At 35.6% G+C, this 26,620-nt stretch overlaps 1 protein-coding gene across 3 annotated transcripts in view; it reads right to left on the reverse strand.

Annotated features, from left to right (window-relative positions):
- The window catches only part of PRIMA1 (proline rich membrane anchor 1), a 123,320-nt gene that overhangs the window by 90,803 nt on the left and 5,897 nt on the right, over positions 1-26,620 (reverse strand). For all 3 annotated transcript variants that reach the window (XM_074289695.1, XM_074289693.1, XM_074289694.1), the window contains one exon: positions 23,837-23,987. In XM_074289695.1, the coding sequence (XP_074145796.1) occupies positions 23,837-23,987 (151 nt within the window). The remainder of the gene's footprint in view (positions 1-23,836; positions 23,988-26,620) is intronic.

Here is a 26,620-nt window from a genome sequence, read left to right on the forward strand (position 1 = left end):
TCTGAGTAACTGGCAAGAATGTGGTAACTTTGATAGAAAGAGGGGAAGGAAGAGGAGGGATTTTCAAGGAAAATAATAATGAATTGGGTTCTGGATATGCAAATTTGAGAATCAGCTGCATAGAAATGGTCAGTGAATCCATGGGAATTGATGAAATCACCAAGGAAGAGTGTATAGGGAGCGAAGACTCAAAGCAGAGCCTAGCCATATACCTGTACACAGGGGGACTAATATAAATGACAATTCAGTGGAGGAGGAGAGAATGATTGTAAAGAAATGATCAAAAGATAGGAGAAAAAGAGGTAGTAATGTCAAGAAGTCTGTAGAGAAAAAAGTTTCCAAGAGAAATCATCAAATGTGCTATAGAGATAAAAGAGGCTAGGAATAAGGACTAAATGTATACTTGTATTGGCTAAAGAACTACAATGTAAAGAAATATCCTCTACCAATGCAAATGTGCCTTCTCCAATGTTTATAGAACAACAAATATAAGGAAAAAAATTACTGATTTTAGTCATTGATCATTGGTAACCCAGAGTCTTAGACAGTTCTTTTAATGTTTCCCATGGACTTCCTGCATTCTTGATTTCCCAACTATCTTCTAATCTATTTTACTTGCCATACACACTAAATCAGTTTTGAATCTAAAAGTATTCATTTTTCTTCTTTCCACTTTCCCTACTTTCTACTTCCCATCCTCAATCATAAAAGTGAATTTAGAATAAGAGGGAATGAATTTGAATCTTGGTTTTGCCACTTACCAGTTTAATGACCATCAGCAATTAATCTTGCCTCTCAGAACCTCATCTCCTTCCACTATAAAAGAAGAATAATTCTATATGCACTAGCTATCTTAAATCTTGTCATGGGGATAAAATGAGAAAAAGTATATAAAGTACTTAATCAATTTTTAAGTGTTATATAAATGTATGTTATTATTATTATTATTATATGTATTCCATTCAATTATTCTCTAATAGGGAAAAATAATTTTCTTGAATCTGAACACCTTCTAAAGCTACTTAGACATCTCTTAGACATTTGTTGTCCCTTTCCATGCAACAGACCCAAAATTCACGATCTGCTTTTCCTCTTAAACTTTACTCCTAAAATAAAAATAAACTCCAAAACTTTACTCCTTTTCCTGATCTACCTCTTTGTCAATGTCACCTCCATTCATGGTTACTCAGACTTAGAATTTTGGAGTCACATTTATATTATATTTGTACTTGCCTTCTAGGTTCACATCCATCCAAACAACCCTCTTCCACTTACCTTTGTAAATATCTCTCATAGTCACCCTCTCCAAAACATTTCCTCTCCTGCACTCTAGGCTTTTTGCCTGAACTAATATAATTATCTAACTGGGCTCCCTAGCATCAGAATCTAACCCTTTCTACCTGCTGCTACCAAATGAATGTTTCTCTTTCTCAAGTACAGTTTTAACTACATTACTATACTATTTTAAAATATTCAATTGCTCTCCTATGCCTACCAAATTATGTCTAAATTCTTTCTCCTGGTATCCAAAGCCCTTCTCAATATAGTTCCAGTTTATTGCTCTAGATTTCATAATACATGACTTCTGCTATAGTCTAAGTGGCAATCAGATTAGACTACATGTCATTCCCAAACATGTTCTACTTTTTAAAAAATAATTATGAATTTAATAGTTATTAATAAACATAAAAATTTCAAAATGCAAAAAAAATTATGTGGTACAAAAGATAGAATATTAGGTCTGAAGACAGGAAGACCTATCTTGCTTAGTTTATATCTGGCTCCAGATACTTATTAGCTATGTGACACTGGACAAGTAATTCAACTTTGTTTGCCTCAGTTTCCTCATCTGTAAAATGAGCTGGAGAAAGAAATGGTTAACAACTCCAGTATCTTTGCCAAGAAAATCCAAATTGGGTTATGGTGTCCAGTTAGGATTACAAGGTGAGAACTCAGATTGTCTGGGCAATTCTCTAGCTCAGAATTCACACCTTTAGTTTGGGCCTTTAGGGGGAGTTTACACCTTTGAACTTCTGAGAAGGAGTTTTCACCTTTAAAAGGAGTTCTGAAAAGGAGTTTACACAACCTTTAAATGGAGCAAGTTCATTGGTTGAAGTAATTTTCCCACAAGCCCCTGAGTTCTCATATGCCCCTTTAAAAGGAGCAAATTCATTGGTTGAAGTATTTTCTCACAAGCCCCATTGAGTTCTCACTAGAATCTCTACTAGGATAAAAGAGGAGGGCAAGAAGGCAAGGAGTTAGTCTAGTCTGGAAATGAGTTGAGAAGGCAGTCCCCAAGGACAACTTAGAGACGACCAGACCTTTACAATTCCGGACCTTTACAGTGTCCAATACAAATGAAATGACTGAATAATAGCAATATACACTATAGATTTCAATATACAAATAAGAAAGGGGTTTATACAAGAAATTGCTCTTGTTACACAATTGTTTTTATAGATTCAACAAGGGAGTAACAAAATTGTTCTGCCTTCTGCCTTTCTTTTTCTTTTGTCTAAAAATGTAAAAAATGCAAAATGTTTTATTGATAGTTTTGGAGAGCATTTCCATCAACACACACTAATTTATACCTTCACAAAAGATATCCTTTTATAAAAATATTAATAATCAAACAAAACATATCAATAGATGGGTCACAAGTGAAATTGCACATCTTCTTTCTTACTTCTATAACTTTCTCATATTCCCTGTTTATATAATCTAATCTTTTCGATTTATATATACCTGCCTAGAACTGAGATAAAGCTGGTAGTAGGATGGCTATTTTGAATATAATCCATTCAGATAACAAAGGATAGAAGAAGTAAAAGCCTTAGGAAGAAAACAATTAACAACATAACTGTAAAAATGTTATCATGTGTGTCTAAACATAGATGGCCAGTAGTATGAATGCACGAGTAGTTGCTTATTGATTGAATCAATTAAGGTACAAAGATCTTAAAGTTCTCTTTGGGTTATCCCTCATACTGGAAAGGACAGAACAGGTGACAGAATGTGTCTGTTTCAAGAGGAAGAGTAGAGCAAACTGTTAAAAAACAAACAAAAACAACAACAAAAAAAAAAACCTGGTCATTATTAGGTTTCTCTACAATGTAATTATCTTTTTTAACTATGATAACTCAAAAACCTGTGTGGACAGGTTGTGAAATATATTGGATTAAGGATGGCTATCACAGATACTTGAAGTATTTCACTTATTACCTTTCTTTTTGGGTCTTATCTCCCTACAGAATTAAAAATTCCTTGAGAATTAGGATCGTGTTTGGGCTGAATTAAATTTTATGGCTAACTGGAAAGACTTACATGAACTGATGATGAGTGAAATGAACAGGACCAGGAGATCATTATATACTTCAACAACAATACTATATGATGATTGCACAATTCTGATGGACATGGCTCTCTTCAACAATGAGATGAACCAAATCAGTTCCAATAGAGCAGTAATGAATTGAACTAGCTACACCCAGTGAAAGAACTCTGGGAGATGACTATGAACCCCTTCATAGAATTTCCAATCCCTCTATTTTTGTCCACCTGCATTTTTTATTTCCTTCACAGGCTAATTGCACACTATTTCAAAGTCCGATTCTTTTTGTACAGCAAAATAACTGTTTGGACATGTATACATATATTATATTTAATTTATACTTTAACATATTTAACATGTATTGGTCAACCTGCCATCTGGGGGAGGGGGTGGGGAGGAGGAGAAAAATTGGAACAAAAAGTTTGGCAATTGTCAATGCTGTAAAATTACCCATGCATATATCTGGTAAATAAAAAGCTATAATAAAAAATTTTATGGCTAAGTATTTATGGGCAAATTTGAACTCAAGTTTTCTTGACTCCAGGCCTGGCACTCTATCTGCTGTGCTCCATCTGTCTTTCATTGATTTCTTATGTTTGCCAAATTCCAAAGTGTAAATGGTCATGCCAGAAATTTAACAAATTTTAACAATCAGCTCTTGAATGCCAGTAGGAGCTGGCTCCATCATAAGTCCAAATTCTGCTCATATTACAGTGAAAATCAGTGGAGAAAAAAATATTTTAAAGAAAAACTGGGGAGAAATTCAACCAAGCAAAATCATCCTGTGCACTTCTAAAGATAAAACTGGAACCATGCTAATAAACAGATAAAAAATGATAAAGATCTGAAAAGATCATTACCAAAAAACTTCCTTTTTTAAATTAGAGCCTTCAAATTTGGAATCTAATGTCACAGCCCAAGATTGCTGTATTAGAAAGAAGAAATAGCACTGAAAAGAAATATGGGAAATGCAACTTGACTAGACCCTGATGTACAGGAGAACCACGAGGGAGGCAACACTATTTTGAGAGCATTGTGGGAAAAATTCCCACAAGATTTCTGAGGGAAGGAAAGATACTAAAAGCATGGAAGAAAAATACCATGCCTCCTTTCTACCAAGAACAAAAGTTGACAGGAAGAAAGTCAATAATTAGTAGCCAGTATACTTAATTTTCCATCCAAACAAAAAATTTATGAGAATAACTTATATGTGCATCTTGGGAATCCTTGATAAAGTTATAGAAAGTAACAGGCAGCCCTCTTCAACTAATGCTCTATGGTAGTCCCCATTTTTATAGTAATACACCTACTTAAAAGTTATAAAGAATAAAAGATCTTATTGTACTTATTATTTGATGACTATAAAAATAGATTCAGTAAGACAAAATAGAATCAACAAAATTATTTCCATGACCATGTTAAAATAAGTCAAGATCCCTTGAAAGATATAATAAATAATTTTGTTCAATAACCCTAGATCCATGATCACTCAAAAGAAATTGACCTAAATATCCCCTATCAGGAAAAGCTGAATTGATTAAAAAAAATTATCCTGTCGACAGTATACAGCAATATAGACAATTCATGCAGCTAGTTCACTTGTACATGCATCTTGGGAAGATGATGCAGATAGAGAATGAATCTAATCTAGTATTGAACAGGAAGAAGAGAGAGGACTGGATTGCATTTGGGAAGTTGTATAGTATATCCAATTACTTTAAAATTTTACCTGATATAAAGGCCAAGCTTTTAACAGTACTAAAATCTCTAAAGAATTGAAGTTAAGAACTATTCAAAAGGTAATGGAAAAGTACATAGTGGACACAAGAAGATTGCACCATATTACAAACAAGGAATCACATAAGAAAATTGGCATAAAGGAAATATATGGCCAGAAAAAAATGGAGGAATATCTGTAACAAGAATTAGGGATAACTGATAGACAGCATTTATTCTTCATTTGCATTTAAACAATGTCAAAGGAATGAGAAGACACCTAGTAGGTTGGTTGAAATCCTATATGAGAATTATGGGAAGAAAACACTAAAATTCACATCAAATGGTCAAGCATTGACAGACTGCAAACTTCATCGACAGAGGAAGCATCCACATCACTGAGGACACAAATTCCTTTTAGTATTAGAACCTTAAGCATCAAGTGTCATATTTTATGATTTGATTTGATTTTATGATTGATATATATTCGATTGATACTTTTTAAAAAAGCATTACAAGTTTCAATCCATCTGCCATAACCAAGTAGGAGTATAATACATATGTTTAATGGAAGACAGCAAGTAACAGGGTTTCTGGGAACGAATAGCATCTTCCTTACTTCCTTGTTATCTTCTGATACTCTTTGCTGGGTTTACTAAACCTCAACTTGCAAAGGTCTGGACTAGCTCCTCTTGTCAGGATAAGCAAAAGTCCTTGCCCCACGTTGGGCGCCAATTGTTGCGTGCTGTTGTCTCTAGAAGCTGCTGGATCGCTCTCTGGGAAGAGATATGCTGTGTCTACTCAAATCTCTCAGACAGATTCTTCTTCCTGTAACGAACCGTTGTCTCCAGGCAGTTGCTGTTAACTCTTGTCCAAAGAAGTGACTTCCCTTCCTGCAGAGAGCTCCGTCAGGCCTGATGTAATGCAGAGAGTCTTCTTCTATCTCTGAGAGTCCTCTTTTATTCTCCCAGAGAATGGGCGTGGCATAATGCAGGGGCTTCTGGGAAGAACCACCCCAGCCAATGAGCTTGCCCCCTCTATCAAGTCAACCTGAGTTCTCACCTTGTAATTGTCCAGAAAACCTCAGTTCTCACTTAGTAATCCTAACATCTCCCCCTTTCTTTTGATTTAGAACATAGGACAGTCATGACCTTGAAACATAAATCCATCAATATGGGAAGTATTACAGATAATTACATAAATGACCTTGAAACATAAATCCATCAATATGGGAAGTATTACAGATAATTACATAAATTACATAAGCACATAGTAACATAGTAACGTAACACATGCTAGAAGTATATAACATAATCATAAATTGAAAATTTATAAATGTCCATAAGTCCATTGTCCATTAGTCTCATCTTGTGTGAGGAAGTCCAATGATTCCTGCTGGTTTTAAAGTTCTTTAACAGTCTTTATTATCCATGCTCTTTCAGTGTCAGATGTTTCTTAGATCTTCTCCTTTATTTTGAGATCTTTCTCTTTTTCTGTCTCTCTCTGATGGACAAGGCGAATATGACTCGTTGGCACCCATCTGATTCCTTCTCCTGCTGAAGAAATACAAGCAAACCCTCTCCCCCAGGCAGTTAACCTATCTGGTCCCTTCCATTCACCACTTTCTGGATCTCTCCACATCACCTGGCAATTACATTGGATTTGTTTGCACTGGACACAGCCCTGTTGGTTTAAAAGGCCTGTATTCTCCCCAAGTGTAATCCATTTTTGCAATCTGATTGCCTTTTGACTGACTTATCAGGTAATCCCTTTCGGCCATGTGATTGCTTCTCTGCTGATTGATTAAATCAGAGTCCTGGCCTTCTAAAGGTTCTTTGGGTGTAACATCAGCTGCCATCATGCCCCAAGTCTTTTTTGCCTGGGTCCTTGGATCTGGGCCCCTCATCCCATTTCCCTGAATTATTCTACACTCTGATGCCCAATGGAGTCCTCTGTTGCATTTTGGACATGGGGTTTTAGGTCTTCTCTCACCCTGTCTTCTCACTGTATCTCCATATCTACACTGAGCTCTTAGATGCCCAATTTTTCCACATTGAAAACATCGCCGAGTTTCTCTAGAAGGCCCTTGCCAGGAGGGACCCTGTCTTTCCACATTCATCATTGTCCCGGTGTAAAAAGCATTTGTTCCCACTGTAGCACAGCGTCTTATGATCTCCTCTAAAGGAGCATCTTTGTCTAATCCCCATATAATTCTTTTGCAAATCTCATTGGCATTTTCCTTAGCCAGATGTCTGGTCATTATTTCTGTAGCTGAATTTTCTCCAATAGTTCTTTTGACAGCAGTTTGCAAACGTCCCACAAAATCTGCAAAAGGTTCATTGGGACCTTGCTGTATTTTAGTGAAAGCCTCTCCACGATCTTTCTGTCCAGGAAGGACACCCCAAGCTTTTATTGCAGCCTTAGCAATTTGTTCATATATTGTCATGGTGTAATTAATCTGTTCCGAATTCTCTCCATATCGACCTTCACCAGCCAAGTGCTCAAAAGTGAATTGTGTGTTAACTCCTATTTCCAAATTGCATCTGACTTGAATTTTACATAATTCATGAAATTCCGAAAGCCATAATAAATTTTCTCCAGGTTCCAGGCATATCCTTGCTATGGATTTCCAATCATTCGGGGTTAGGACTTCATAAGACAAACCATCTAGTAACATTTTGACATAAGCTGATGTAGTCCCATAAAGGGTACAACCTTTTTTCAAATCCTTAATTTTATTCAAATCTAAAGGTGCATATCTTCTCATTTTATGACCTACAGAATCAATATTTTCAATCACAGGATATGCATGTATAAAATCACTTATATCCTGTCCTTCTTTCTTAGCTTTAACCAATGCTTTTTCTAATCTTGTCATAGGCTTAGGCTTCTTCACAGGCAATTCTGTTTGTGTTTCTGCCTCTTCCCCTCTTTCTTCCTCCATCTCTGAAGGTGGGGTTGATGTGGGCCTGTCAATAATCTGTTCTCTAGGCAGGGTTGAAGCTTCTTCAAGAGAATCATACCATAATTCCTCATTTAAATCCTCTTGCTCTAGGGAAAGATCTTGATCTTTCCTTTTTTCCTCACACTTCCTCCTCTGTTCATTTTTAGAACTTTTCCTTTTCCTACAACTTGCTTGATAGTTTAAGGCTAATTGAACTATGTTGTAGATATAAAATACTTCTGCAGAAATTGAACGAGGCCCATTTTTTGCTTGAAATTCTTTCATTTCATATCCCACTAGCTTCCATTTATCTACATCTATCTTTTCTTCCTCTAAGAACCAAGGGGATGTGCGTCTTAATGCAGCCAAGAGTTTAGCAATCTGTACCCAGGTTACAAGTAAACTCTGCTCCTCAATTATGTTGATTATACTCTCTATAGTACCACTCCTGAATGGGGCTGAGGTTGCGTCTGGGGCTGAGGTTGAGTCGGCTGAGGTCCAGGGATTGAATATAGCTAACATCTGCCCCATTTCAGCTATAAGAGATTCCTGGTTTAGCCCTTAACAAGTTAAGTTCCTTATTTATCTATTAGCACGCTCACTTAATCTTTAACAAAGTTTCCTCGTTACTCACGGTTCTGGGTCAGAGAGACTGAGATCTAGATTGGAAGCTTTTCCACTGGAATCAGGACTGTGTCTGTCCCTGTTCGGGCGCCAAATTGCAAAGGTCTGGTCTAGCTCCTCTTGTCAAGATAAGCAAAAGTCCTTGCCCCACGTTGGGCGCCAATTGTTGCGTGCTGTTGTCTCTAGAAGCTGCTGGATCGCTCTCTGGGAAGAGATATGCTGTGTCTACTCAAATCTCTCAGACAGATTCTTCTTCCTGTAACGAACCGTTGTCTCCAGGCAGTTGCTGTTAACTCTTGTCCAAAGAAGTGACTTCCCTTCCTGCAGAGAGCTCCGTCAGGCCTGATGTAATGCAGAGAGTCTTCTTCTATCTCTGAGAGTCCTCTTTTATTCTCCCAGAGAATGGGCGTGGCATAATGCAGGGGCTTCTGGGAAGAACCACCCCAGCCAATGAGCTTGCCCCCTCTATCAAGTCAACCTGAGTTCTCACCTTGTAATTGTCCAGAAAACCTCAGTTCTCACTTAGTAATCCTAACAAAATATAACCTTATAAATCATCTTAACATTTTGTTAAGTTGAGGTTCATTGAACCATAAAATGTCTGAATAGATTTTAAGGGGTCAGTATCAGAAAAATAAATTTTTATTTTCACTAACCTTTTTTGTTTTGTTTTGTAATCCTTTGTATTTTATTTTATTAATTTTAAAAACAATATTCTGAAAAGGGACTGTTAGGTTTCATCAGATTGCTAAAGGGATACAAAGGGATCTAAAATCACAAAAAGGTCAATAATGCTTTATTTAGTTCAACCCGCTCTTAGTATAAATTAGGAAACTGATGACCTGCAAAATATTCAATGTCTTGTTCCAAACTGGCAGAAGTAGTAAGAGACCTGGGATTGAACCAAGGAGCACAATAGTGCAGAGAGCATTGGACTTGATATCAGGAAGATTAATCTTCCTGAGTTCAAATATGACCTCATTTAGAAAGCTGTGCAATCCTAGGTAAGTTTTAGACTAGGTGAAAGAGGAGATTCTTTGCCTCAATTGTTATCTAGCCTTAATCACTGAATGGATGCAGCCTCAGTCAGGGAAGACCTATGGAAGACCTTAGCTTAAAAAGGTCATGGACTCTCATTGCATCCAGGGCCATCTCCAGTTGCCCTGATCTCTGTCTGGCCCATGGACCCAGATGGTTCTGAAGGGGAAAGTGAGGCAGGTGACCTTGCAAAGCCCTCTCTCACTCCAACTCACTATATATCATGGATCAGTTCCTTCATGTCATGGTCATCTTTGAGAAGGAAGGACAAACAGCAATTAAAACCACATCTGAGGACTTCTGGCCAAGATGGTGGCATGGAGGCAGACAGCTGCTTGAGCTCTGCGTTTTCTCACAGGACTTACTTCATGACAAGCCTCAAAATTAATGCTTGACCAGAAAAGAAATAATCACCAACAGAAGACATTCTTGAAATTTGCCAGAGAAGGTCTGTGTTTGCTTGGGGGAGGGTTGAACAGACTGGGCATAGACTGAGGGCAGGCAGCTAGAGCAAGGCAGGCAGCTCACACAGCTCAGACCTGAGGGGGGAGGAGTGCAATCTCTTCCATTTCTGCTAAAAGACTTTTACCCCAGTGTGGATGTTCCATCTTAGCACCAAACCGGGAACAGCAGAGAGGGTGTGAACACCAGAGGTAAGCTATTGTCTCTCCTCTCTCTGGACCTGGCCACCCCCACCCCCACCTGGAGTGACTCGGCGCTTTCTTAGAGCCTCAGAGCACAGACGAAGCACAGCCATCACTGTCCTGTTAGTGCCTCACTGCTGTCTCCCACAGTCTGTAGAGGAAGCCTGGTATCACCATCCAGCCCCAGGCCCCCCCCCCCGAAACAGACCAATTGTTTCTCTTGTCAATTTGTTTTCTTCAATTTCCTCTCTGACAAAATGAACAAAAAATTTAAAAGGTCTCTAACCATTGACAGCTTCTTATATGGAGAGAGAGCAGACTTCAAACACTGAGGAGACTAAAAGCACATCGTCTCCAGAGGAATCCCCTAAGGGGGATATTATCTGCTCCTCAATACATAAGACTCTCATAGAGGAAATCAAATCAAAAAGGCTCTCACAAGAGAGCTAGAAGAGAAATGGGAAAAGGAAAGGGAAGCTTGGCAAGAGAGTCTGGAGAAGTCATGCAATGCATTTAAAGACAGAGTGGATAAAGAAATCAAATAATTGAAAAACAAAATTAGTGAATTACAAAAGGTAAACGACTCCAAGGAAAACAGGATTAGTGAATTGGAAAAGGTAAACAACTCCAAGGAAAACAGGATTAGTGAGTTCAGAAAAAGAAAACAGCTCTCTAAAAAAACAAAATGGATGAAATGGAAAAAAATTCCATAGAAGAAAAAAACTCAATTGGACAGTTACAAAAAGATATTAAAAAAGTGAGTGAAGAAAATACATCATTGAAAATTAGACTCGAACAAGTAGAAATGAATGACTCAAGGAGAAACCAAGAAGTAGTCAATCAAAACCAGAAAAACGAAACAATTGAAAAGAATGTCAAGTACCTTATTGGAAAGACAACAGACCTGGAAAACAGATCCAGCAGAGACAATTTGAGAATAATCGGACTCCCTGAAAAATGTGAGGAAAAACAGAGTCTGGACACTATTTTCCAGGAAATTATGAAAGAGAACTGACTGGCCAGACGTTTTAGAACAGAGGGTAAAATAAACATTGAAAAAATTCATCGATCACCTACTGAAAGGGACCCTAAAATCAAAACGCCAAGAAATATAGTGGCCAAGTTCAAGAACCATCAGACAAAGGAAAAAATATTAAAAGCTGCTAGAAAAAATCAATTCAGATATGGAGGAGCCACAATAAGGATAACTCAGGATCTAGCAGCATCCACATTAAAAGAATGAAAGGCTTAGAATATGATATTCCGAAAGGCTAAGGAACTTGGTATGCAGCCAAGAATAACTTACCCAGCAAAAATGAGCATTGTTTTTCAGAGAAGATGGACATTTAATGAAATAAATGAATTCCATCTATTCTTGATGAAAAAACCAGATCTACACAAAATGTTTGATCTTCAAATACAGAACTCAAGACATTTCTAAAAAGGTAAAAAGAAATCTTGAGAACTATATTTCTGCCATAAAGATATGTAAAGAACACATGTATAATTTGTCCTAGAAACTAGAGGTGGAAAGGAAATTATATCATAAAAAAGGGTAAAATGGTGGTACCACATCTCATGAAGAAGCAAAAGTAACCTATTATATCTGAGAGAAAGAAAGGAGGGGGATGAACATAGTATGTATCAATAGACATACTCGATTTATGGTGAAACTTCTTCCATTTCATTGAAAAGTGAGAGGGAAGGAGTAAGCTAGGGGGAAGGGAATACAGAAATTGTGAGAAAAAGGGATAAAATAGGAAGAGAAACTTTAAGGTGGGGGAGGGATACTAAAAAGGGAGGGCTGTGAAAAGCAAGTGGTGTTCACAAGTTTAATACTGAGTAGGGGGGTAAGAGGGAAGGAAAGGAGAAAAGCATAAGCAGGGGTTAACAAGATGGCAAGCAATATAGAATTAGTCATTCTAACCATAAATGTGAATGGGGTAAAGTCCCTCATAAAGCAGAAGCAGTTTGCAGACTGGATTAAAAGCCAGAATCTTACTATATGTTGTTTACAGGAAACACACCTGAAACAGGGTGATACATTCAAAATAAAAGTAAAAAGGTAGAGCAGAATCTACTATGCTTCAGGTGAAGCCAAAAAAGCAGGGGTAGCCATCCTCATCTCAGATCAAGCAAAAACAAAAATTGATCTAATTAAAAGAGATAAGGAAGGGCATTATATCCTGCTAAAGGGTACCATAGATAATGAAGCAATATCAATATTAAACATATATGCACCAAGTGGTGCAGCATCTAAATTCTTAAAAGAGAAATAAAGAGAGCTGCAAGAAGCAAAACTATAATAGTGGGAGATCTCAACCTTGCACTCTCAGAATTAGATAAATCAAACCACAAAATAAATAAGAAAGAAGTCAAAGAGGTAAATAGAATACTAGAAAAGTTTGATATGATAAATTTTGGTGAAAGCTAAATGGAGACAGAAAGGAGTACACTTTCTTCTCAGCAGTTCCTGGAACCTATAAAAAAATTGATCATATACTAGGACATAAAAACCTCAAAATCAAATGCAGTAAGGCAGAACTAGTAAATGCATCCTTTTCAGACCACAATGCAGTGAAAATTACAGTTAATAAAAAGCCAGGGGAAAATAAACCAAAAAATAATTGGAAACTAAATAATCATATACTATAGAATTATTGGGTAAAACAGCAAATCACAGACATAATTAATAACTTCACCCAAGAAAATGACAATAATGAGACATCATACCAAAATGTGTGGGATACAAAGCAGTAATAAGGGGGAGTTTTATATCTCTAGAGGCCTACTTGCATAAAATAGAGAAAGAGAGGGTCAACGAATTAGCTTACAACTAAAATTTCTAGAAAAGGAACAAATTAAAAACCCCCAGACAAACACGAAACCTGAAATTCTAAAAATAAAAGGTGAGATTAATAAAATTGAAAGTAAAAAAAACTATTGATGTAATTAAAACTAAGAGTTGGTTCTATGAAAAAACCAACAAAATAGACAAACCCTTAGTAAATCTGATTTAAAAAAGGAAAGAAGAAAAGCATATTGTTAGTCTTAAAAATGAAAAGGGAAAACTCACCACTAATGAAGAGGAAATTAGAACAATAGTTAGGAGCTACTTTGCTCAACTTTATGCCAATAAATTCTATAACTTAAGTGAAATGGAAGAATACCTTCAAAAATATAGCTTACCCAGATTAACAGAGGAAGAAGTAAATAGTCTAAATAGTCCCATTTCAGAAAAAGAAATAGAACAAGCTATTAACCAACTCCCTAAGAAAAAATCCCCAGGACCAGATGGATTTACATGTGAATTCTACCAAACATTTAAAGAACAACTAACTTCAATGCTATATAAACTATTTGAAAAAATAGGGATTGAAGGAGTCCTACCAAATTCCTCTTATGACACAGACCTGGTACTGATACCTAAACCAGGTAGGCTGAAAACTGAGAAAGATAATTATAGACCAATCTCCTTAATGAATATTGATGCTAAAATCTTAAATAAAATATTAGCAAAAAGACTACAGAAAATCATCCCCAGGATAATACACTATAACCAAGTCGGATTTATACCAGGAATGCAGGGCTGGTTCAATAATAGGAAAACTATTAGCATAATTGACTATATCAATAACCAAATTAACAAAAACCATATGATCATCTCAATAGATGCAGAAAAAGCATTTGCTAAAATCCAACATCCATTCCTATTAAAAACACTTGAGAGTATAGGAATAAATGGACTAAATAAATGGAACTAGAGATCATTATTGATCACAAAATAGAAAATTTTGATTACATCAAATTAAAAAGCTATTGCACAAACAAAACTAATACAAACAAGATTAGAAGGGAAGTAACAAATTGGGAAAACATTTTTCAGTTAAAGGTTCTGATAAAGGCCTCATCTCCAAAATATACAGAGAATTCACTTTAATTTATAAGAAATCAAGCCATTCTCCAATTCATAAATTGTCAAAGGATATGAACAGACAATTTTCAGATGATGAAATTGAAACTATTTCCACTCATATGAAAGAGTGTTCCAAATCACTATTGATCAGAGAAATGCAAATTAAGACAACTCTGAGATACCACTACACACCTGTCAGATTGGCTAAGATGACAGGAACAAATAACGATGAATGTTGGAGGGGCTGTGGGAAAACTGGGACATTGATGCATTGTTGGTGGAGTTGTGAACGAATCCAACCATTCTGGAGAGCAATCTGGAATTATGCCCAAAAAGTTATCAAACGCTGCATACCCTTTGATCCATCAGTGCTACTATTGGGCTTATATCCCAAGGAAATACTAAAGAAGGGAAAGGGACCTGTATGTGCCAAAATGTTTGTAGCAGCCCTTTTTGTAGTGGCTAGAAACTGGAAAATGAACAGATGCCCATCAATTGGAGAATGGTTAGGTAAATTATGGTATATGAATGTTATGGGATATTATTGTTCTGTAAGAAATGACCAACAGGATGAATACAGAGAGGCTTGGAGAGACTTACATCAATTGACGCTGAGTGAAACGAGCAGAAATAGAAGATCATTATATACTTCAACAATGATACTGTATGAGGATGTATTCTGATGGAAGTAGATATCTTCAACATAGATAAGAGCTAATCCAATTCCAATTGATCAATGATGGACAGAATCAGCTATTCCCAGAAAAGGAACATTGGGAAATGAGTGTAAACTGTTATCATTTTTTTTTTCTCCCCAGATTATTTTTACCTTCTGAATACAATTCTTCCTTTGTAACAACAAAAACAACAAAATTCAGTTCTGCACATATATATTGTACCTAGGATATACTATAAGATATTTAATATATATGTCAATGCCTGCCATCTAGGGGAGGGGATGAAGGGAAGGAGGGGAAAAATTCAGAACAGAAGGGAGTACAAGGGATAATGTTGTAAAAAAATTACCTATGCATATGTACTGTCAAAAAATGTTATAATTATAAAATTAATAAAAAAATTTCAATTAAAAAAACACATCTGAGGTCATTTAATTCTGCTTGCCTCAGTTTCCTCATCTGTAAAATGAGTTGGAGAAGAAAATGAAAACTGCCAAGAAAATTTCAAATGGGGTCACATAGAATCAGTCGCAATTGAAAATAACAACTTCTCATCCAAAAATCAGTACAATTTTAATCCAGTTTAATGAATATGAATTAGGCACTCAGAACACACAAGATACACTGATATATAGAGCAAGGAGCTTGCCCTCCAAAAGCTTGTGAACTAATATGGTAAAAATACATACACACCCTATTGGCACAATTTTCCCCATCATGTTTTCAATATATTGTGGCTCAGCATAAGATATTAAACGGGAATTTGGCAGTTTTGCAGAAGCTGCAGGTGACACATGAAGGCCGGCAGATAAAACAAAAAAGGTTATAAACTCATAAATGCCAGATTGCTATTAAAAAGATATTCCAATAAACTCTGATATCATACAAGAAAAGGCTAAGTCATTATATGATTTTCTAAAGCAAAATAAAGGGAAAAGGTCTAGGTTTATGGAGTTTATATAGATTTTTCAGGTCTCAGGGATGCCTGACTCCTGCAATGTGGAAGGAATAACTGTATAAACATTCAAGAAACCATGAGTACAGAGTTGAGTGCACCCCTCTGTTCTTCTGTATCCCTGCCCTGGTTACTGAATAATCACTCTATATTTCCCAGCTCATGAGTCCCTTTCCATGAAACTCTTGCTTGCCTCCTAGGTTAATTCTAGACAAGCTCTGTTGGGGGTGACAACTTTCAAAAGGCCTTGTGCAGTTAATAACAAATGACTATATAAATAAGGTTGGCTCTGCCCTTTATACAATCCTCCTTCTGAAAATACAGAGATGCCATTCAGGGCTGGGTGCATCTCGAAGTCATTTCATGGTACCAGCTCTACATTACAGTCACACAACAGCACAATGAAGAGGAGTCAAGAATTCTATTCCTGGCACTGGCACCGCCTCACGGGGTACCCTTAGAGAAGTCACTTAACCTCTGAGTATTGGAGCATTTTCTGTGGATAAAAGCATACATGGCAGGGGAGAAATAAAACAATCTATAAAAGGACCTTGAACTTGCTGGAGGAGGGTGTTATAAAAATGCAAGCAACCTTCCCCCCACAACCTTCCTTACTCTACAGGCACCACGGAGAACTTGGTTATTTCTGTCTGGAACAAAATATGAGGCAGGTTTAAAAAAATTATGTGTATGCTGGCTTTCCCTGGGGGCTTTCATGTAGCGACTTCCACTACGCTGGCTTTCTAAATACACATTATTCGTACCCTTTTTGAAGATGCTGAAAATAATCAATGGCATTTTAAAAAGCAAACAAAACCCTGAATTCAGAAATCTACATTTATATTCTCTGCCCTCAGACAACACTTGGGGAAAGATCTGCCCCTGCCCTATATTTCAGTCAGCCAGTCAACAAGCATTTATTAAGTGCTTCTTATATATATGCCAGGCACTGGGCTAAGTGCTGGGGATACAGTGTCTATTTTCAAGGAGCTTACAGACACAATAGTAATAAGGATGATATAATAATAGTTAACATTTATATGGTGCTTATTTTGTGCCAAGAACTGTGCTAAGTGTGGGGATTAAAGTATGTGTTTTCAAGGAGCTTACAGACATCATCATCATCATCATCATCATTAACATTTATATAGCATTTATTATATAATAGGCAGTGTGCTAAGTACATAAATTATCTAATAATATGATTTATTGCCAGAAAATTATTATTTCATTTGATTCTCACAATAACCTCCAGAAGCTATTTTTCTCCCATTTTTTAGATGAGGAAACTGAGACAAATAAGGATTAAGTCATTACAACTAATAAGTGAAACTGGATTTGACAAGCAGGTCTTTCTAATTCCAGCCCTAGCTGGATCATACACTTGCACCACAATTTTTTTCATTTGAGCCTCATAACAACCCTGTCAGGTAAGTGTTCTTATAATCCTCCTTTTACAAATGAGAAAACTGAGGTAAAAGCCATGAATGACTTGCCTAGGATCACACAGTTAGTCAGTGTCTGAGACTGGATTTAAATTCAGGTCTTCCTGACTCCAGACACAGACTGCTGTTCATAGCAATAATCATAATTGCACCTTAAACAAGAAGCACATCCCAAATAAACACATTACTGAAGATTTATCAACACACCAGGCACTGCTTTTGAAGAAGATCATGGTATCATCAGAACTTTTTTAAATACCTGCAGTGTAATAGAAGGAACATAGAATTGGAATTTAATCCTTAGGCACATGGGAATTTCCAATATAGTGCTCATTCAGCATTATAGCCAAACAATGAATAGGATATGAACTAAACTTAAAATAATATTCCACATAGAAAACTAGTTGGCTCACACATTGGTCTTTTACTTTCAGAGATAAAAAGTCAGATACTAATTCTAATCTGCCTTAAATCTATCTACTCATTCTTCTTGGAGAAAATGCAGACTCAGAAACACCTCTTCCCACCCACCCCCAATCCCTTTAACAATTCACTAAATACTATTTAGTACTTGGTCAAAAGCAGATAGGCTTTATTTTACTTATTCCAAATATTGGAACTCCATTGCAGATCTTAAGGATCAGGAATAAAACTCTGAATAATTAATGATTTCATATAGCTTTGGGTGGGGATGATGGTGAGGGGATGGTCAGCATCTTGCCAGCACAGTTGCAGATCTTTTCCAAGAATTCTCAATTTTTTCAGTAGCTCTCAGCTCATATGACTTCCCTATTCCACCCCTTTCAGGAGCTCCCCACTGGCTCCTGACAAAGAATTCTTTAGGCTCTAAGGTCTCCTTAGCCTCACATCTAAAGTCCTACATGGTCAGATTCCCAACCTCCCTTTCTAGCTTCATTTCATAATACTCTTCTACATGCACTCCATTCATGGGAGAGTGCATGCCCTTTGACCCAGCTATACCACTACTAGGTCTATATCCAAAGAGGATCAAAGAAAAAGGAGAAGGTCCTTTATGTACAAAAAAGATTTTTATCAGTTCTTTTATTATGGTGAAGAAAAAAAAAAGAAAAAGAAAACTAAAAGAATGCTCATCAAGTGAAGAATAAAAGTTCATTATGCTTTTAAATAAGAAATGTGCCATATTAACAGATTTTCTTTTTTCATAGAAATGTTTTTTATTGATGCATTTTGTTTCTACACCATGAATATGTACAGATTACTCTCTACTCTGAGAGGTTTTGTAAAAAGGTAAAATAATTAAGCAAAGCTAACAATATATGCAACATTTCATAGCTGTAGCAATACCTCCTCCATAAAAACAATAATTAAGTCTGTTTTCCTTCCATACTTGTAACTCCATTGGGGGAAAATTCCTCTCCACCCCCCAAAATTAGCAGTAGATATATATAATTGAACAAAACAAATTATTGGCTGTGTACAAATTTATTTATATCTATGCAAATTAAAAAATACATATATATATATATATATGTGTGTATGAGATAACACATACATACATGTATTTATGTATATATACAAATTATCCATAAATAAAATTCTGTATCTCAAATCAATCTCTCTCTCTCTCTCAGGCAATATATAACATGCTTCACTATAGATCCTTTGGGATCATGGATGGTCATTGTATCAATCATAATTCCTATAGCTTTCAAAATTGCTTGCATATAAAATTATTATCACATAAATTATTCTCCTAGTTTTGTTCATTTCATTTGGCATCAGTTTACAGAAAAATCTTCAAAATGGTTCATTTTCTATTATAATATATCATATTATTAATAATTATTGACAATAATACAAATTATAATTGATTTTATAATATTAATTGGTCTTTTGGTTCTGTTTCCATCAGTTTTACAGAGCCTTTTCATGGATCTTGGAAATAATCTATTTCCTAATTTCTTAGATAACAACCATATTACATCAAATTCATATTCTCAATTGGTAGGCATCCCTTTAATTTTCTTTTTCTTTTTTTTCTTTTTACCAGCACAAAAAAAAAAAAAATCTAATATAAATATTTTGGGGCCTATCAGCTGGGTTAAAGAACCTTTTACTGTTCATTAATTATTTTTATGTGGAATTCCAATTTGCTTTCTAGAATGGCTATATCTGTTCACAGGCCCACCAACAGTACATCAGTGCCTATTGCCCCTTGACCCTTCCACCATTTATCATTTTCTTTTTGTCATCTTTACCATCATAATAGGTATGAGGGAGGAAGTCAGAATTGCTTTATTTTGCATTTCCTTTCATTAGTAGTGATTTTTATAGATTTTCAAGAACTGTTAGATATTATGATTTGCCTCTGGGCCATGACATAGAGATTCCTATCGTGCATCAATCACTAGCTCAGGTTTCTCATTTTCCAAGTAAAATGTTTCATTCAGAGAAAGTGTGCCTTAATGTTTCTCATTTAAAAAATATTTACTTCACAAGACATCTCTAACTCAGAAACATCTATTTCAATTGTTTTGATTTAAAAAACATTTTGCCAATATGAATATCCCAAACATTTTCAGAGGGAAAAACATCCCTCTCTCCAGTGCTTTTTTAGGAAATCACCAATTGTCCCAAAGTGGTTGATGTTGGAGAAGAAAACATCATTAATTCTTTTGGCATGAGCTTAAACCAAATCAGCAGTTAGTCTTTCTAACCAACCATAAACATTTGCCAGAAGATATATAAACAATTATTTCAGATTTTTGCAGGGCTATCTTTGAGACCAACTTATCTGCAGTTTTCTCAGATTCTTGGCTATATACAGGACTCCAGATGTCTTTAGTCCAATCCCCTTACTTTATAGATGAATTTAAATGACTTTTCAACATCACAAGGTTTTGTAGTAAAGTCTTTAAAGACCATGAGCATGTTGAGTTGATTAGCAGAGAGTTGAAAGGCTACTCACAAGAGTTCTTCATTCAACTTCACTTAGTGATTTGTTATATTTTATGGCACTTAAAGGTTTAAAAAGTATTTTGCTCCCAACAATTCTGTGGAAAGGTTGTGTAAAAGTATCCTATTTTAAATCTGAGGAAACTGAGGCTTAGAAAGAGAAAGAGAGTTGTTAACACTGAATTTATTTCAAATATAATCCTCTTTAGAACAACTAGATGGTGCAAGGGAGTAAGGAAGACCTAAGTTCAAGTCTGACCTCAGACATTTACTAGGTGTATGACCCTGGACAAGTCACTTAACCTTGTCTGCCTCAATTTCCTCATTTGTGAAATGAACTGAAGAAGGAAATGGCAAATCACTCTAGCATCTTTGTCAAGAAAAGCATAAATGGGGTCACAAACAGCAGGGCATGATTAAAATGATCGAACAATAACAACAATTTGTAAGAAAAAGAGGGAGACCTCTTTCTCTAGTACCATGTTTTAACTTGGACTAAAAGGACTTAAGAAAATGACAAAGGGGCAGCTAGATGGTACAGTGGATAGAGCACCATCCCTGGAGTCAGGAGAACCCAAAGTTTAATCCAACCTCCGTCACTTAACATTTACTGTCTGACTCTAGGCAAGTCATTTAACCCCAAGTGCCTCAAAAAAAAAAAAGAAAAAAAGAAAAAGAAAATGACAAAAACTCCTGTTTTGAGTACATCTGTATCTGCTGTTCAAGTACCCTGACAGAGAGGTGCTAGATTTAGAATATGGAATGAAATACAAATATGTGAATGTATCTAGATACACAAATACACATAGTATACACAGACATATATAAACATATACTATATATGTGTGTGTGTGTATGTGTATCTTTACATACACATACAGATGTTTTAAATAGCCAAACAAAACAAAGGGTTTTTTTTTTAATTTATTATGAGGAATTTTTTTTTCTCTGTTTTTTTTTTTTTCAGTGAAGTAGAAGGAGAGAAAACAGATTTCTGTTAATTTTTTTAAAGTTAAAAATATTGTTAAAGGATTCTACTAGAGGTGTGGTAAGAAAGGATTAAGTATTTATATAACACCAACTATATGTTGGGCACAATATTTACAAATATTATTATATCTAATCCTTACAACAACTAGGTGCTATTATTATTCCTAATTTACTTTAAAGATCTTCCTGACTCCAGGCTCAGCATTCTATCTGCTGTGCCATCCTCAAGATGTAGAATATTGCCTGTATTTTCAGATAAGCCCTCTCACTTTATTACTTGTTTTGTTTAATTATTTTACTTCATTATAAGAAACCTTTCTTAGAATTGGAGTGGGTGTAATCTGTAAATGTTTGTAAGGTCAACACAGAATATGTAGCTTAAATATGGAAAGGGAAAAAAAAAAAAACAACCAATAAACTGGGTTTAATAAAGAAAAAAGCATTGGGCAACCCAGGGAAAATTATATTTTATAAGGGTAATGGATGCTACAATTTGGTGATAACCTAACTAGGATTTTTTTTTTCATAAATGGCTGAAATTTCTGGCACTCTTGTTTTCATCATTTTTTATCATTTTCTTATTTCTGTTAATGATATCATCATTCTCTCAGTCACCCAGGCTTGAAACTATAATGTAATATTTTACTGCTCCCTTGCTCTTCAACAATCAATGATCAAATTTTTTTATCTTACTTCCTTCTCTTCAAAATATCACTAACCAAATTCAGATCACTAATAGTTTTCAACTCAATTCAACAAATATTAGACATATGTGTCACATGTACATACATATACCTACATACCCTATATGTACATATACATATACATACATATACATACATACATGGCACTGCATTAAGCATTGGAAATACAAAAAAATAAAAAATTTAAATAGTTCTTGCCTTCAAAAATAAGGTGTACGCTGTCCCAATCAGATCCCACCTAGATTATTATATTCATTTCTGAGCACCATATTTTAAAAGGACATTAAAATTTTCTTAAATTACTCTCCAGCTCAAGATAAACTGGAAAAACTTTAAAAAGGGTCAAATCTCACTGGGGTGAAAAGGGTGTTCAGTCCAGCTCAGATAGATTCGCTACCACATCACAACTGGCAATCCTATGAGTCTGTGCTAAATTCAGAGTACATTGCTAGTCCCTGGAAATAAAAAGTGGTAGAAGATATGATCTCTGCTCTCAACCTAGCTGGGGAGGTGGGAAACATCAATACAAGATAGAATAATCTATGTGCCAAATGAATAGGTAGAATGGACAGTATCTATATATGTTCAGAAATGGGAATAATATCTGAGGATAGTGGTAGTCAGAGAAGGCTTCATGAAGTAAATAAGAGTCTAGATGATCCCTGAAGTAAAGACAGAGAATAGCTAAATGATAATGGAGGTAGGGAACAAGATGTCAGATAATGGGTAACTGGAGAAAAAGTAGAGAGACAGGAATGCTAGAAAATTCTTTCTTGTATGGGTCAGTCAGTTAACAAGCATTTGTTAAGTACTCAGCACATGTCAGGCACCATACTAAGCACTAGGGGGAAAAAAAAGAAAAGCAAAAGATTGAAGCTGACCTCAAGGAAATCATATTCTATTTGGAGAAATAATTTGCAAACATTACTATGTACATATTTTTTGAGGTACCTCCCAATTCTCAAATTCTATATCCTATGATTCTGTAAATGTGTAAGGCATATTTGGGGACCATAAGTAAACCAAGGATTTCCTATGAAGGTCATGGTAGATAGAATGGGTCATAAAGCTGAACTTTGTGGTATACTCAGATGCAACACAAAAATTCTCTAAACTATTCCTTACTTACAGTGTTACTAAATGAAATACAAAGCACTGCACCAAAGAACCTTTCTTCCAAGGTTATTTAAGTATGCACAAAATAATTCAATTGAGATGTGTTTAATGAGGTGAAACCAAATATAAAGAAGGGCATTTTATAGAAGGAAATTCAAGTGAAACTAAGCTGAAGTGTGAAATTTCACATGGAAATTTTATTAACATGACATATTTGACCTAACTTTCACAGTACTACTAATTTAACTCAATTCAGGACTTTTGGGCTAAGAAATCACTTTCTGTTTGAATTAAACCCAGTAATCGTATTTGGGTAGATATACTTATCTGCATAATTGAAATAAAAGAAAGCTTCTAGCTAAATTATTTGAAAGTTGTTTGAATTGACAATGGATTCAGGCTAACCTAGAATAAAATTCTGGAGGGAAAATTAAAAATGATCTGCCTCTTTTAAGTGTTTGTCCTTTGCAATAATCTATTCCAAAAAAGTTTTTCCTCAACTAGAACTTGAAATTTATGTAATTAGCTTATGAGAAAACATATTTCAAAAAGATATGTGATATACACATGCATACATTTATGTGTATATATGTGTGTGGGTATATATGTATATAAAACACAAAGCTTTAAAAGTTTTCCAGAAACTAAAATGTAAAGCTATTAGATTTTCTTTTATATTAATCCAGTTTTTTTTTAAATTATGAATAAAATGGATTTGCCTCTACCCAATTCTTTCTCTTTGTGAAAATGAAAAAATAAAAAATAAAAAAAGAATCTGAAAACTCAAGTCTTTACTTACGTGTGAGGGAGAGCAGCCTAGGAGGTGGAGGAGGTGGTGGAGGAGGTGGTAGTGGAGGAGGCCGTCTACACTGACAAATCTCCTGGCAGCTATCAGTACCTTTTTCAGTGATGGTCTTAGAACATGACTTCTGGAGCTCACCGTGAGTGATCTGAAAATACAACCCCACACCAAGAGATTAGTATGAGATTCTGCTTAAGTTTAATTCAGGGCTTCAGATGAGTAAATAACAGAATGATCTTCTGGATCATACTGGGCTTGGATAATTATGTGATGAATAGATGGAGATAGGACTAGGAAGAAGAAAGGATCTACAGAGAGAGGGAGACAAAGAGGATGTGGGTGGGATTCAAAATAGTTATATATTTCTATATGCAAATGAGAAATGGAATTAAATCTATCAAAAGAAAAATCAGAAAGCAGGTTCTTCTTGGTCTCTTCACTCCAGCTCTAGTAAAAGAGATAGTCACAATGAATTTATTTAATTACTAGCTAAATGCCTCAGTTGTAAAATATTTGGAAACAATTTGATCAAACCACTCAGTTTATAAGTAAAGGGACTGATAGATCAAGTAACCTGCCCAAGATCATATAGCAATTAAGTAACAGCAAAGACCTGAATCCTGTGCTACTGAATCATAATATAGTATCCTTCTTGAACAGTCAGAGTATTTAACTAAAGACCCAGGTCTTGCAATGTCTGCTGCCTGCCAACTATCTCCCAAAATGAGACTGAAACAATCTTTCCCCAAAAACTTTTCAGGAAAGAGGTATGGGAGAAGAAGGTGATTAAAGATGATAGAGTTTTTCAATTTATTCTCCAATTTCAGATATGGAAAAGGAAAAAAAAAGTTTTGTGTTCATGATCATCAAGATGATAAGAAATAGACAGGATTGATTTACAACCCTAACATAATGTTAGTGGAAGCGAAAAGCCTCCTATACCTCCCCCCTTCCCCTGCTTTTTAAAAGAACTATTGACTGCTTTTCAAACCCTGGAAGGCAATCTTGACTAGTGCTGATAATAGCACATTCAGTATCCAGTGGAGATGTTCTCAATTATTTTGTGAACAAGATTAACTCTCTGCATGCCTGTTATAGTTTGACAACACCTTTAAAAATCACTTCCCCTTATTGTTGAACTTTTTTCTAATTAATTCATAAGCTCCCTTCTTTCAGAGAGTTTGAATTCATAAAACTTAGATGTACAAATGAGGTTGTTTGAAAGCTATATGCTCTTAGAGTTTTTGACCTCTGACCTCCTTGGGCTCTATCAAGTTTGTTGGCAAATCTCAAGGAACATCATTTCCCCACATATAATTAATCTCTATATCATTCAAAGGGTACTTTGTGAGAAAGCTGCAAGAATAGCAGCTTTTTCCTCTTAATTTGACAAGACAATTAAAAGGAGTTAAATGTCTATAAGGGGGACATTTGGTTAAACAATGACTAATTAATATAATAAAACTAAGGATAGAAATCGAGTTTAGATAACAATATTATGAAATAGAAAATAGTCTGTGCTTCAGGTCTGAAACACTATAGGTAGAAAAAAAGTCTATAACTACTGTTTCTCATACAAACTAGGATTTATATAGCACCTATTATGTTCCAGGCACTCAGTTAAGTACTTTACAAACATTAGTTCATTTGATTCTCACAATAGCCCTGAGAGGTAAGTGCTAAAATCATCCCCATTTTACAGTGCAGGGTCCATAGATAGTCTTTGAGGCCAGATTTTAATTCACTTATTCCTGACTCCAGGTCTAGCTCTCTATTCACCTAGTTCTCACAAGTCTCTCATCAAATCCCATCACTAGCATAGGGGAAAAAAAATATCCATGACCTTTTGGTAAAAGATGACCAATTATAACAATTTGGTCTAGTTGCCCTTTATCCTATTTGACAATATGTTGTATTCTGTACTTCAGGTAGTTGTTGTTGTCATGTTATAAAGTTGAATCCCCATTAGGGATTCTCTTGGCAGAGATACTGAAGTGGTTTGCCATTTTTTTCACTAGCCCATTTTATAGATGAGGAAACTAAAGTAAGTGATTTGGCTGGGATGACAGTAAGTACCTGAGACCAGACTTGGACTTGGGAAGATGAGGCTTTCTGTTTCCAAGTCCATTGCATTATACAATGCATGAAACTAGTTTTCTTCCTCAAGATTGGGTCCAGTATCAGACGGCCCAAGTAATTCACCTATAGGTAGGATTAGTGTCATTGAGTTGGGGAGTTCTTTTTAACTTGACTTTGGTTTAGGATTACATTGTACTTATTCCACTACCTTTTCTGATTGTATTTTGAAGTTTGAACACTAGAAGCCTATTCATTCCAATTACATTTGCTAAGCTTATTCCCAGTCACGCAACTGAGAGCCATGAGTGCCAAAGGTATGGAGGCAAATCCAACTTCATAAAGACAAAAAGTCATAATTAGAATGGTTTAAAAAAAAAAAAAAAAAGCAGAGCAAAGGGCTTCAGAGGTAGTGAGATCCCCATCACAGAAGTGTTTTTAACAAAATATGGACAATCCCTTGGAGATATTGTAAAAGGGATTTCTGTTCAGGGTCATGTAAGACTAGATGATCTTTGATATCTCTTCGAGCTCTGAGATTCTATGCTGGCAAAAATCAAGGTCTCTTAACTCTTGGCCTCATGTTTATACCATTAGACTATGTTACCTGGTTTCTAGATTCAGGTACAGCTTTCAAATTTATATGGTCTAGGCAAAGGCTGTATGCTGGATAAAGGCCTAACAACTTGGGTTGTTAACCAAGAC

Source organism: Sminthopsis crassicaudata, chromosome 2 (genome assembly GCF_048593235.1).
Source record: "Sminthopsis crassicaudata isolate SCR6 chromosome 2, ASM4859323v1, whole genome shotgun sequence".
Taxonomy (NCBI): domain Eukaryota; kingdom Metazoa; phylum Chordata; class Mammalia; order Dasyuromorphia; family Dasyuridae; genus Sminthopsis; species Sminthopsis crassicaudata.